Source organism: Capricornis sumatraensis, chromosome 6 (genome assembly GCF_032405125.1).
Source record: "Capricornis sumatraensis isolate serow.1 chromosome 6, serow.2, whole genome shotgun sequence".
In the NCBI taxonomy this organism is placed as follows: Eukaryota; Metazoa; Chordata; class Mammalia; order Artiodactyla; family Bovidae; genus Capricornis; species Capricornis sumatraensis.
Window position 1 is genome coordinate 108,765,768 of NC_091074.1, and position 14,272 is coordinate 108,780,039.

At 42.1% G+C, this 14,272-nt stretch overlaps 1 protein-coding gene across 1 annotated transcript in view; it reads right to left on the reverse strand.

Moving 5' to 3' along the window:
• Positions 1-1,466: 1,466 nt before the first annotated feature.
• Positions 1,467-14,272, reverse strand: part of LOC138081435 (thioredoxin domain-containing protein 8-like) — a 36,728-nt gene continuing 23,922 nt past the window's right edge. The window contains exons 5-6 of the mRNA XM_068974581.1: positions 2,384-2,449; positions 1,467-1,529 (exon numbers count right to left, since the gene is read on the reverse strand). Coding sequence (XP_068830682.1) covers positions 1,467-1,529; positions 2,384-2,449 — 129 coding nt within the window. The remainder of the gene's footprint in view (positions 1,530-2,383; positions 2,450-14,272) is intronic.

The window sequence follows — 14,272 nt, forward strand, 5'->3', positions numbered from 1 at the left end:
TATGAAGTTACCCACCCCTATAAAAACTGACAACCTTATGCCTTCACGCTGCTCTCACCTTCAGACATGGCTCACACTCTGTCTGTGAAGTGTTTCTCTCTAAATAAAACCACTTCTTACCTATCACATTGTCTCTTACTGAATTCTTTCTGTGATGAGACACCAAGAACCTGAGCTTCATTAAGTCCGTATCCCAGTTAAAGGACTGTGGGTTCAAGCCCCAAACATAAACAGTTTCAACATCATGTTGGTAGCTTGAAATTTACCAAGTATTTACACCATAGAAATTGGCAATCACTACAGACTTTTTCCATGCAGAGAGCCCATTAAACATTTCCTCATACATGTCTACTTACAGGATTGTTGCAAATATTAAATGAGGCAACGGATGCAAAGGACTTGAAACTGAGCAGGATCCCATGGGGCTCCTGGGCACAGAAACGTTTCTGTGTCCCCTGTTTCTTGTTTGTAGGAAATAGGCTTCGTTCACCCTCCATGCCCTCTCCTGAGTTCCAAATAGCAGGTTCAAATAGTTGCTAATAAGGGAAAGAGACAAGGGAGGAGCAGCCGAGAAACAACAGCGCAGCCTTGGGGCAGGGTCCTGGCTCCCCGTCAAGTGATATACACAGCAATATCTTTGAGCTGCTTTACATATACTGAAACCCCACCAGGTGGGAAAAGTTAACTGTATGCTGCCTACAAGCACAAAGACCCCAGGCCAGTTGCAACTAGAAGGCTGATGATGCTGACTCCCAATTACCTCACCACCAACTGATTAGAAGAATGTCCATGAGCTATCACACCCTCCTCTTTGAACAATTACTATAAAATTCCTCACTACCCTCTCCAGGTCAGGACACGTAGTTTTGAGGGCATGGCCTCCTTTGCCTGGTAAAGCAATAAAGCAGTTTTTTTTTTTTCCTACTTCACCCAAAACTGTCTCTAAGGTTCCATTTGGTATTGGTGTACAGAGGCCAAATCTCAGCTACAGGCTTGGCATATTGCCTAGCACATAGTATTTATCCATGTAACCATAGCTGTATACACCGTGCTTTCTTTTCTCCAATGGTTCCAACACAAGGTGATGCACTGGAGAAGAATCTTGTACCACAAATATTGGCTCAGTTGGGAGAGTCTGCTATATATTTGAAGTGCACCAAGCCAATAAGACTTCTATATGTTTCTTGATTGCTATGATAGATCCCATCTTCTGTCATCTCTGGAAAACCTTGTTACTGAGCTGGTATTACTCAGCTGTGCAAGGCTAAAAGAATGGAAATGACACTATCTCTGACAGCACAAGAGTTCTGACAGTTTTTGCAGTGAGACTGCAATATGGAATTCAACCTGTAAAGCACCAGGAGAGAGATCAATAGAACACCACAATGTTTGCTGGAAATAAAAACACAACACATTCACTGTGGCCTTTTAGAACATTGCAAGTGTATTTTGTCTTAGAGATCAGCTTACATGAATTCTCGAATCTTTTCTTCCAGTTTTTTAGCATCAGCTCCACAAAGTTCAAAAATCTGTTCACAAATACACAAGGTGAAATATTTATTGGTTCAAATATGGCAAAGATGAAGCTTTGTGGAATTTTGTTCCTGTTTATAAATTTATCCACTACTCATTTCCATCGTCTGCAAGATACTTTAGAGAGAAATACACATTAACACACTAAATTTCTGATGTTTTATTTGGCACCTTTTCAAAATTGCTTATGCTAATATTCTAACAGATTTATGTAATTTTCCATGATATTCCTCTAAACTAAGATCTAAAATATATCATGTTGTTCAAAATGAGGAAACCCAATCATCAAAACTTCTCAGGGCATTTATACACACTGATCTTAAGGGCTTGCTAATTCATATACATGATCCCCTAAAATCAAATGGCTTGTGATTTCCCATGCCCTGACTTTAGTTCAGGTAATAATAATGATTCTAAGAAGCACATTTTCTTTTCAACTTTTCACATCTCTGAATTAGGATGGTGCATCTATCATTGAACATCTTATATCTGATGAAATATAGAAGTTAAAGACCCTTACTCTTCATGATCAGTTTTGTACCAATTGTTTCAGGTGGGTTGGAGAAAAGGAAGAGTGTGGGTAAACTGAAGCTGAGATTTGGTGAAGACTTGAGTTTCTAGTGAGAGAGGTTTCAGCAGCCAGAAATGGTGTTAGGACTTCGGGGGTAGGGGTTAGAAAAGTCTAGAACTACTTTCAGTGCTCAGTGTGCAACAAGGAAGAAACTACGCCCACATCTAATGATTCTGCTTCCCCAGGTAGCAGCATGGCGCCTGAGGGCATCATGGTTCATTCTATTTCTTGAAAGTCAACCCCACTCTTGTGCCTCTGTCTTGATCCCATTTCACTTACCGGCTCGCTCAGGGATCCACTTCTATAACAGCAAATTGCTCTTTTGATTCTCGAGAATAGGGTTACCTAAGTGTGGGTGCAGAATTTCATGTTTTATCTGGGTTGTCTGGTTTGTAGCCATCTCCTCTATAACTAGTTCTCTTGGCCTTGGCCACCAGGGGAGGAAGGTGTCAGGAAGGATCTGCAAAAGGCTCTTTCTTAAGAGTCAGTGGCAGCTGGATGGAGCCTCTAGGGCATGATGAGAGTCTCATGCCCCTCTCAGGCTAGGGGAGGTACCAAGCCAAGAAGTCTTGGCAGGAACAGAGGTCGGACTTGGTCATCTGAATGACCAGGCTTGGCCAGGGATAGAAAAAGGATGGTAAGCTTAGCCAACTGACCAAAGTACTGAACCCATTGCCAGGAAACTCCTGATCAAGATGAGGCAAAGGAAGCAAGCCTTTGCCTGCTTGGCATGCTCCATGAAGCTGGGGGCTGGGAGCTGGGAGCTTGGGCATGCTTTCTTCACTCTTTTCACTTGAGGATATTAGGACTTCCGAGACAGCTTAGCCTGGCCAGAAAGGAACTTTGTCCCTGGTCTCTAACCGATGCTGGGGTGGAAAGCAGGGTGGGAGAGGCTTGGGGTTCACTCCAGTCTCAGTCTGTCTTTCCCCCTGTTTTTAACTATGTTTGCAGTGGCTCCCACTTATCCTTCCTTGTGGCTTCTGTCCAAGGTTCCTCCTGAGTCTCTATCCTCTACTCCTCTGCTTCAGGAGTGGCTTGACTCCAGTGAAGGCACACGTAATAGCTGAGCAGAAGAAAGGCACTGGCAAAGAAGGGATGAGAAGTTCCCAAGGTGTGTCTGTTCCCCATGACCACTGCCACGTAATTCTAGACAGTCCCCCCCACCCCCAGTGGTCTAGAAGATGCTGTTTTATCATTCTTATGGCAATGATTCTAGTGCATCTGATTCTGACTCCTTATCTTAGGATCTCCCCCACTGCCAAAAAGCAGCATGGAGCCAAAGAGTTTGGGGGCCCCTAAAAATGGGCTTCTCTTCTTGGATGAGAGTTCCCTGAACAGAGGGGTGGCACAATCTGTAGGGGTATTAGAAACAGGAGGGCTCACCTCGAAGGGAGATTTCCAGGGAGGGGTGATTTCCATGACCATAGGGATTGTGGTATGCCTATGCTGTGACTTGGGCAGCCAGAAGCCACAAACGCACTAAGAGCCTTGGTAACCGTGGAATTTGACTCCTCTTTCTTCTAGATACATTGAATCTAATACAGGGCCACCATCACACACCCAGGTACCTGAGCCAGGAAGCTGAGGCCACTTAAAATATTCATATATATTCAGAACATTGCAAAAATGGCAGCATACAGCTTGGCGAGTTATTACAAAAGAGAGCCCACTCGTATAACCATGTCCAGATCAAGATGTAGGTATAGCTTAGCTCCTCGCTCCCAGCCATTACCCTGTGCCCAAAGCCAAAGTCTACTCCAGATTTTTCACCACAAATGGGCTGAGTCTGTCTTTGAACGTTTATAAATGGAATTCTATAGTATGTTGTGTGTATTCTTCTGTGCCTGGCTTCTTACTCAACATGATGTTTCTGAGATTTATCTGTGTAATGGCCATACATTCATTTTCACCTTTTTTTTTTTTTTTTTTTTTTAGCATTCTATTGCATGACTGTAACACAGTTTATCCATTTGGGCTATGACGAAGAGTGCTGCTAGGAACATCCTTTGCGCAGACATCTTTGGGGGCATATGAACACCCATTCTTGTTGGGTTCTGTAGTTTACCTGAAAGGGGGATTACTGCATTCAGCTTTTGTAGGAGTTACCCAACAGCTTTTCAAAGAGATTGCATCGGTGTAAACTCCACCAGCAGGGGATAAGTGTTCTGCTTGTCCCACATGCTTGACAGTGCTTGGTACTGCCAGCCTTCTTCATGCTAACCATTTAGTGGCTTTAGGTGACATTGAATTTGTGTCTGAATTCCATGGTTTTTACCCAATCAACTTTCCCCTGGATTTTAGCAACAGCTTACACTTTGTTTCCTTCTCCAGTCTTATGCCCCTGAGACTTCTCCCCTGCAAAGCTCAAAACCACAAATCCTGCCATGCTATTTTTCTTTGTGAAATTCTTGAGTGTTTTTCCATCATCATAAAATTCAAGCTTCTTACAGGGATTCCTTGATTTTATCTTTTCCACCTCCACTGTCGCTCTCTACCATAAACTCTGGACTCAAGCAACAATTCATAGCTGGATTTATTTGTTCATTTAATAAATACTTAATGAGTGCCTATACGATCCAGACATATAATGAACAAAACAAGACAAAATCCCACCACAGAGTGCACATTCTAGTGATAATTAAATACTCTTGGTATTTGATTACCAAATAATTCCTGACCTCATACCAGAGATACTTTGTAACTCTCTGCTTCTGCTCATTTTTAATCACTTGCTAAACTTAATAATCTTTTAAGATTTAACTCATGAAGACTTCCCTGAAGTCTTTTTCTGTCATCTCATAGTAGCCAGTGCAATTCCAGAATCCAAGAGTTGATTTCATTACCCATCTTCTCCACTAGACCAAGGATGGGGACTATATTTTTCCTCCACAGTTTTAGTATCTAGCTCAGAACCTTACCCAGAGTAGGTGCTCTATTAGAACGGTATTAACTCTGAAGTGAATTGAGCTAAGTTGATTCCTGGTCATTGAGGGCCGGGTCCAAGACTCAGTGCTAAGTTTTGGGGATTAGGTGTTATTTATCTTATTCTTTCTTTGTCCAGTTTGACAAAGGCAAACATTATCTTTGTGTCTCCCTGTCTAGCACAGGTCTTTGCCTACAGGAGTTTAATAAATGTAGGTAACAAATGAGGAGAAGTTTACTGATAAGGGCTCATTTCACAAGTAGCTTTCTTTCGAAAGGATATATTTGCAAGGCCATTAATATCTAATTTCTGCCCAAAATATTTTTTTCATTTCAACCTGAATGTTTAGTTGTACCTCTCAAAGCATGCTCCACTCTGAAGCATTAAGAAGTAGTGTTAACCTTGCTCTGCTCAACGTCTTCATTTTTCTTGTACAGCTGCCACCCTAGTAATGATTGCTAATAAAAATTTCAAGCTCCAGTTTGCAAAGACCAGTGGAATATATGGTGGTTGTTCATGCATTAGAGAACCACCAACTACATCCAACAATCAGTGCAAAGAAAAATGCCAGGGTTTCCTGGTGGTCCTGTAGCTAAGACTCTATGCTCCCAATGCAGAGGGGCAAGGTTCCATCCCTGGTCAGGGAAGTAGATTCTATATGTCACAACTAAAAGTTTGCTTGCCATAACTAAAGATTCTGCATGCCACAACTAAGACCCAGCAGAGCCAAATAAATAAATAGAAAACCCAAACTTCCATTATGGACATTTTCAAACATACACAAAAATAGAGAATAATAACATGAACACCATCCCCCCATTTACCCACCACCCAGGTGCAACCAGAGGCAGTTTTTTATGCCAAAGACATGCAATCACCTATGAAGAGTTTATTCCTGCCACTGGGAAAATGCAAGGGTGCTGGTGAGACAGTGACTTCTAAGAATATACATCAAGGAATCTGGCTAGTGATGTCCTTATAGAATAAGTATAAAATACTTTGGTCAGTTGATACACAACTGAGTGAATACTGAAGTTACATTTGGACCACTTGTGTGAAAGTTCAACAATTTTCAGACATCTGCAGTTAGAAATAACAGCAGCAATAAAATTCTCAAAGCGACAGCAACAACCAACATAAACCAAAAAGCCCAACCAAACTAACCCACACAAGATACTTCTTGGGGGATGGGCTGTGGAAATACTTGTATGAACAATACAAGTTTATAATTGAAATAGTATGATACTCTTTTTCTTCTAAGACATTATATGTGATTAATAAGATGAAAAGGGTATATCCCAACAAGGGAACGTTTAAAAGTACCTCAACCTTCTATTGAGAGGTGGATAGGGTTAATTACAGTTGGGTCCTATCTTGGCTTTTTTCTCTGACTCTCTGACTCCAGCCACACTCATTCTTTCCTCAGAACCATCTGCATCATATTGCAAGTATTTGCACACTTCCTCTTTCACTATCACAACACCCAGAACAGACTCTGCAAATGCAAGCAGGTAAATTACAGTTTTTGGAGCTGAGCAAAATCTAACCAAGAAGACATGGCCTCTTTGAAATAGTCTGTTTCAAACAACTTGAATTTACTTGCACCTGAATTTAAGAAAAAAGCATATAAAGCAATCTGTTAGCTAATCTTTCCTTAATCTGTACTGGCCCCTTTCTCAACTTGTTCCAGTAGTGAGATTTCGATAACATACTAATTCACTTTCATTTTCCTGTAGTAGAGTTAGAAACTGCCTATGCACCTGTTTCTCAGTGCACTGGTGGCATAAATACTTTTTTGGTAAGGGACCTGGTAATACCCATCTTAGGTTTTATAGGCCATATGGTCTTTGTCAAAACTACTCAAATCAACTCTCTGTACTATCTGCAACTTTTACATAAATCTAAATTTTTTCTCTATAAATCTATAAAGTTATATAATATTAAAAATACAGTATACTTTTTATAAAGATAATGCAGCAATAAACTTCCTTTTTCTAAAGAAAAATCTACTCAAGTTATTAGGAAAACCACTGACTAAAACTACTCAAGCTGGCTAGGCATGATAGTAACCACCTGGGTGAGTTATCGTATGACAGGAGGTCCTGGTAAGGAATGTGGAACTAACAAGCTACATCAACCAGAAGAATTTGGGAAAAGTCTAAAGGAGAGAGGAGACGCCAGTTCATATGTCCTACCAACCTCCCAGAATCCTTCTCACTGGACTCCATCTTGGCTGAGAGATACGCGTGCCACCAGGAAGAAGTCTGAGACATAATGATCGGCCAGGGACAACCCGGAAACTAACTCCATTACCATAAAGCCTGAGACTGCGAGTCACGTGAAAGAGCCGTTCTCCTGGGTTCCCTTACCTTTCTGCTCTCTGCTCAGGCGCCCCTTCCCAATCAAATCTTTTGCTTTTTAACACATGCATCTCCTCAGACAATTCATTTCTGAGTGTTAGACAAGAGGCCACTCTCAGGCCCTGGAAGTTGTTTTCCTGCAACAAAACAGCTATTGTAGATAATATTTAAACAAATGGGCATGGCTGTGTCCCAGTAAAACTGAGGGTCAGATTTGTCCCTGGGGCCATAGTTTGCCAACTATGAATAACTATGCCATCAACTGAAGCTGCCTGAAAGTCAGTCACTCAGGACAAGGTGGCTTTCTGTTGGAGGGGAAAAAAGAGGCATGAATCTGGTGTTGTAGGAATTTATATCAAGCTTCATTGAGAGTATGACAAGTGATTTTGGACTCTGACCAGAGAAAATGTTATCCTGCCCATTACTGGAAGAGTGGGAGGGAATTTTGTTCTCAGGGATAAAAACAGTTTTGGAGCCATTCCTTTCAATGGCATATACTATTGTTTTTATGTTTCCATTAAGCAATCTGCTCAACTGTCCAGTATTGGGAAAATATACCTGTTTGCTATATCCCTACACTTTCTTCTCCCTACATTCAAAGATAAGCTTATCAGCTGAGCCTAGACAAAGGAATGAGCTCATGCCTGTTCTCCTCTTCCTTTTAGGAGTGTCTGCTCAAGGGACAGGTCTGTCTCCTTCTGGAAAGCATATTGGAAGTAAGCCTAATATCTGCCTTTTAAAGATAGCTCTGGAAAGCTATCACCCTCCCTTTGGGGGCTAAATAGTTACAAAAAAGCAGCTTCCCTTTGGCTCAGATGGGAAAGAATCTGCCTGCAAGGCAGGATACCCAGGTTCAATCAGGGTCGGGAAGATTCCTTTGGAGGATGGAATGGCTATCTATGCCAGTATTCTTGGCTAGAGAATTCCATGGACAGAGAAGCCTGGCAAGCTACAGTCCACCGGGTCTCAAAGAGTCGGTCACAACTGAATGACTAACACTTTTTTTTCCACCGTTACAAAAACAGTAGTATCTCTTCCATCTGGGTGGGTAAGTGTGTCCTCTGCAGTCCCAGATTCTCCCATAGATGGGTCATCTCAAAGTCTAGGTTCCAAGAATCTAGTGGAAAGTCTTTTGACATGGATCTAAGCCAAGCTCTTCAATTACCACAATTTAGCAGTACTGCTACTTTTAATAAAGGTGACACTTCAATTTTCCACATGAATCCATGTGAGAGAAAAGGCTAACATAACAGCTCTGGTTGCTTATTCCTGGTGTGTCTCCAAGAGAACCATGACTTCACTAAGTCCTGGGGACTGTGGTCCTCCAAGTGTTCCTTGTGTTAGCGATGGATGATTTTGTTGTATATATTTCTGGAGCAATGGACTATGCCATTGCTGGCTTATTAAGCTGCTTTGCATAAACATCAATTGTGATAATGTGCACCTAGTTTTACTGTTGAGTTTCCATTGTTATGGCTGGTTGTGAAGCAATGGTTGCTTAGCAAGGTATGTGTATGTGACCAGTCCCCATATAAAAGAACTCAGACCCAGAGCCTCAAAAAGGCATTCCTAGGCAGAGACATTCCACATATATCCTTGAGCTAGGGAGTGCTTGTCCAGGGGTACTTAGAAACTTAGGTACTGCTAAGTAGCTCTGGACAAGGAAGAACATCAGAAATTTGTGCTGGACCTTTCTAGACTCCAACAATGCCTGTCTTTCTTGCCCCTGTTGTTTTGACTCTATGTCTATTGCTGTGATAAATCTTAGCTATGAATATAACACGCTATTGAGTCTTGTTAATCCTTTTGTGAATCACTGAATGAAACACTCCTATGATTTCAACAATTTAAAATTCAGAGAAGAACAGGGCTGGGACTAGGGTGGAAAATTTAAGGGGTGCCAAAAAAATTTGGTAATGAAGATAAATAATATCTTAGTACTTAAAAAAAAAAACTTAAAAAAGTATTAAAATTTAATGCAAAAAAAAAAAAAACCCCATGATAAACAAAACATCCAAAATTCAAATGAAGACACGTTTCCACCCAACAAGGGCAGTATCTAGCCCTCACCCAAAACCCTGCCCTGGAGAAAAGACATACACAAGTAATTACTGCCTTTAAGTTGCTAACGCTGGGAGCTGTATCTTTAGCAATCTTCAGCAAGGTTGCTAAATGGTGGTACATAGTTGCTGTACTTCTCTGACTTTCCCTTCATGTTCACTTAGCTCTTGCCTCCTCCAGTCAATTAATCTCTGCCAACACATTAGATGCCCATGGGGCTTTTATGTAACCCCTTCGAGGGACTGATACCTCTCAGAGCCCCGAAGACCATGTAAAAGCGCTTTTCTTTTTCCCCTCACGCAGAATGCCTCTGTAACTGTGTGGGCTAAGTTGCTTCAGTCGTGTCCAACTCTTTGCAACCCTATGGACAGGGGCCCACCAGATTCCTCTGTCCATGGGACTTTCCAAGCAAGAATACTGGAGTGGATTGCCATGCCCTCCTCCAGGGGATCTTCCTGATGCAGGGATCTAACTTGCATCTTTCATGTCCCTTACACTGGCAGGTGGGTTCTTCACCACTCTGGCCACCTGGGAAGCCACAATCTATTAAGACTGAAACCACTGGGTAGGTAACTCCAGAATGCTAAGATGACTTAGCTTAAATGCATACTGTAGTTACTCAAAGAGCTTTAGAGGTCTCCGATAACCTTTATTTCTATATTTCTATTTACCTATAAATTTTCTGGGAGATAGGTACACAGCTAGGGCCTGGGGCTCGAATAATAGCTACATTTCATAGTATATACCAAGTCTAGTGTGAGGCACTTTATTTACATTGTCACAAATTTTCATAATCAAGGTTCCAAGACACATGATGTTGTCACTATGAAGAATGAAACTGAGCCTAAAGGTGGTTAAGGTACATTCCCAAGATCCTCACTAATAAGAAGCAGACCTGGAATTTAACTTACAATCATTTGACTCCAGAGATGGCAAGTCAGCCACAGACACTTTTTTGGAGTGGTGGGTCAAATGCTGTTTATGAATATGAACAAAGACCATTTGGGAGGGTGATTCTCCAGGGACCACCATTCTCCTCACTTCCTGCCTGGCCCTTGAAGATGCTGAGTATGTGGCCGCTGCTTCCAATCCTATCCTCTTTCCAGCACCCTAAGGTGCTGCTCATTTGAAATTCTTTTCATCTCTGTGCCTCCTTCAAGGAGGGTGCTTGCTGGAAATGACGTCCGTGTCCTCAGCTGGAGCCCACAATTCACACCCATAAGGGCAAGAGTTTCCTTTCACTTAAAATGAGAGCTCTGTTCTTCTGAATTATTCATTTGTGAATAACTCATTTATTAGCATCTATGTACTTACATCCCTTCGCTCTCATCTTTCCTAAGTGCTTTGGGGAACCATCTTACTCTCATATCAAAAGATGAAAAAGTAAAAGTGGAAGTTGCTCAGTCGTGTCCAACTCTTTGTGACCCCGTGGACTGTATAGTCCAGTGAATTCTCCAGGCCAGAATACTGGAGTGGGTAGCCTTTCCCTTCTCCAGGGGATATTCCCAACCCAGGGATCGAACCCGGGTCTCCCGCATTGCAGGTGGATTCTTTACCAGCTGAGCCAGAAGGGAAGCCCAAGAATACTGCAGCAGGTAGCCTATCTCTTCTCCAGGGGATCTTCCCAACCCAGGAATCAAACCAGGGTCTCCCACATTATAGGCAGATTCTTTACCAACTGAGTTATCAGGGAAGCCCAAAAGATGAAAAGATGGAACCAATTTTTGAGAGTTGGCCCATATTTAAGCAGTTGACTAAGACCTGGCAAATCTGTTGCTCTTCCTTCTCTCTATTCCACAGACTTCTACCAATTTGTCTGGAACCAATGTTATGAACATAGGGGATCTAGTCATCAGCTTCAGAGGTTCACTGAATAGCCTAGCAATAAATGCACATTTCGATTTAGGTGCATACGTATATTCTTCTGGAAAGAGTTTATAGTCTCCATTGGATTTTAAGAGGGTCTATAAACCAAGTTTATGAATATGTGTAATATTCTGGTCACAAAAATCAGCCAAGGTTTTGGGTGTCCCATCTGAAAGACATCAGAGGAATGCCTTTTTACTTTTTGTTTTCTTTTTCTTGTTTTTTTAAAAAATTATTTATTTTTAATTGAAGGATAATTGTTTTACAATATTGTGTTGGTTTCTGCCACACATCACCATGAATCAGCCATAGGTACACCTAGTCCCCTTCTTTTTGAACCTCCCTCCCACCTCCTACCCCATCCCTCTAGGCTGTTACAGAGCCTAGAGTTTGAGTTCCCTGAGTCATACAGCAAATTCCCTCTGGCTATCTATTTTACACTGTAGTGTATATGTTTCCATGCTATCTTTCTTTCTTCTTTTAACCACAGCGAATCTTACTGGAACATGCTATGATGGCCTAGATGAAAACACTCAGGGGCAGAGCAGGAAAGAACCATCCCACCGTATTTATTACCTGGAATTTGCTTTGGCTGGCCTTTGGCCTAAAACTGTGAAATAATTATAGTTGTTGTTTACAGTGCATCCCAGCCAGATGTTCACCCAACCTCTGCATGAAAACCGCAGCAGGGAAGGCTCATTATCTACCATAACCCTAGGTCATATAGTTATGTAGCTTCATTTGATTTAGATTTTTAAAGTTTTATATATTGTGTATAGTCAATGCGCTTTGTGAATATTTCAAAGGAGCAAGACTCAAGGAGCTAAAATAATAAAACCAGAGGCTTTCCTGGTGGCTCAGTCGTAAATAATCCCTCTGCCAACGCAGGAGAGACAGGTTCCATCTCTGATCTGGAAAAATCCTATATGCAGCAGAGCAACTAAGCCCATGTTCCAAAACTATCGAGCCTCTGCTCTAGAGCCTGGAAGCTGCAGCTACTGAGCCCACATGCCTCAGCTACTGAAGGCTGCCTGCCCTAGAGTCTATGCTCCACAACAAGAGAAGCCACCGAAACAAGAAGCCCGCACACAGCAATTAGAGAGCAGCCCCCGCTTGCCGCAACTAGAGAAAGAAACCTGCACAGCAGCAAAGACCCAGCACGGCCAAAAATAAATAAAAGTATTAAAAAATATATAACAAAGCCATTAAAGGATGATCCAGGGTGGAGCTGGCAGTTAGGAAATGCCAGGAAACTGAAGGTAAGGGAGACTATTGTATTTGAGTAGAAGAGGTAATCCTGAGATTTTTGGCAGCAATGAAAAGAGAGAAACCTAAGGGATTCCCTAAGTCTTCTGGTCTAATGAGAGGAAGCTGATCATATTTTCAAGGGAGGCGAACATTCCCCTGACTCTCAGTCCTATGAGGAATTATCATAAAATTTTTTATACAGTGTACATTTTAAAAGACATTAATAGACAGTGGCTCTTTGCCAGAGATTTTACCAGAAATGTAAAGACATTTTTCATAACATTTCTTCAGTTCAGTTCAGTTCAGTCGCTCATTCGTGTCCGACTCTTTGCGACCCCATGAATCGCAGCACGCCAGGCTTCCCTGTCCATCACCATCTCCCAGAGTTCACTCAGACTCACGTCCATCGAGTCCGTGATGCCTTCCAGCCATCTCATCCTCGGTTGTCCCCTTCTCCTCCTGCCCCCAATCCCTCCCAGCATCAGAGTATTTTCCAATGAGTCAACTCTTCACATCAGGTGGCCAAAGTACTGGAGCTTCAGCTTTAGCATCATTCCTTTCAAAGAAATCTCAGGGCTGATCTCTTTCAGAATGGACTGGTTGGATCTCCTTGCAGTCCAAGGGACTCTCAAGAGTCTTCTCCAACACCACAGTTCAAAGGCATCAATTCTTTGGCACTCAGCCTTCTTCACAGTCCAACTCTCACATCCATACATGACCACAGGAAAAACCATAGCCTTGACTAGACAGACCTTAGTCGGCAAAGTAATGTCTCTGCTTTTGAATATACTATCTAGGTTGGTCATAACTTCTCTTCCAAGGAGTAAGCGTCTTTTAATTTCATGGCTGCAATCACCATCTGTAGTGATTTTGGAGCCCCAAAAAATAAAGTCTGACACTGTTTCGACTGTTTCCCCATCTATTTGCCATGAAGTGATGGGACCAGATGCCAGGATCTTCATTTTCTGAATGTCGTTTCTGAGCTTTAGGCCAACTTTTTCACTGTCCTCTTTCACTTTCATCAAGAGGCTTTTTAGCTCCTCTTCACTTTCTGCCATAAGGGTGGTGTCATCTGCGTATCTGAGGTTATTGATATCTCTCCCGGCAATCTTGATTCCAGCTTGTGTTTCTTCCAGTCCAGCGTTTCTCATGATGTTCTCTGTATATAAGTTAAATAAGCAGGGTGACAATATACAGCCTTGACGTACTCCTTTTCCTATTTGGAACCAGTCTGTTGTTCCATGTCCAGTTCTAACTGTTGCCTCCTGACCTGCATACAGATTTCTCAAGAGGCAGGTTAGGTGGTCTGGTATTCCCATCTCTTTCAGAATTTTCCAGAGTTTATTGTGATCCACACAGTCAAAGGCTTTGGCATAGTCAATAAGGCAGAAATAGTTTTTTCCTGGAACTCTCTCACTTTTTCCATGATCCAGCAGATGGCAATTTGATCTCTGGTTCCTCTGCCTTTTCTAAAACCACCTTGAACATCAGAGAGTCCACGGTTCAAGTATTGCTGAAGTCTGGCTTGGAGAATTTTGAGCATTACTTTACTAGCATGTGAGATGAGTGCAATTGTGCAGTAGTTTGAGCATTCTTTTGCATTGCCTTTCTTTGGGATTGGAATGAAAACTGACCTTTTCCAGTCCTGTGGCCACTGCTGAGTTTTCCAAACTTGCTGGCATATTAAGTGCAGCACTTTCACAGCATCAC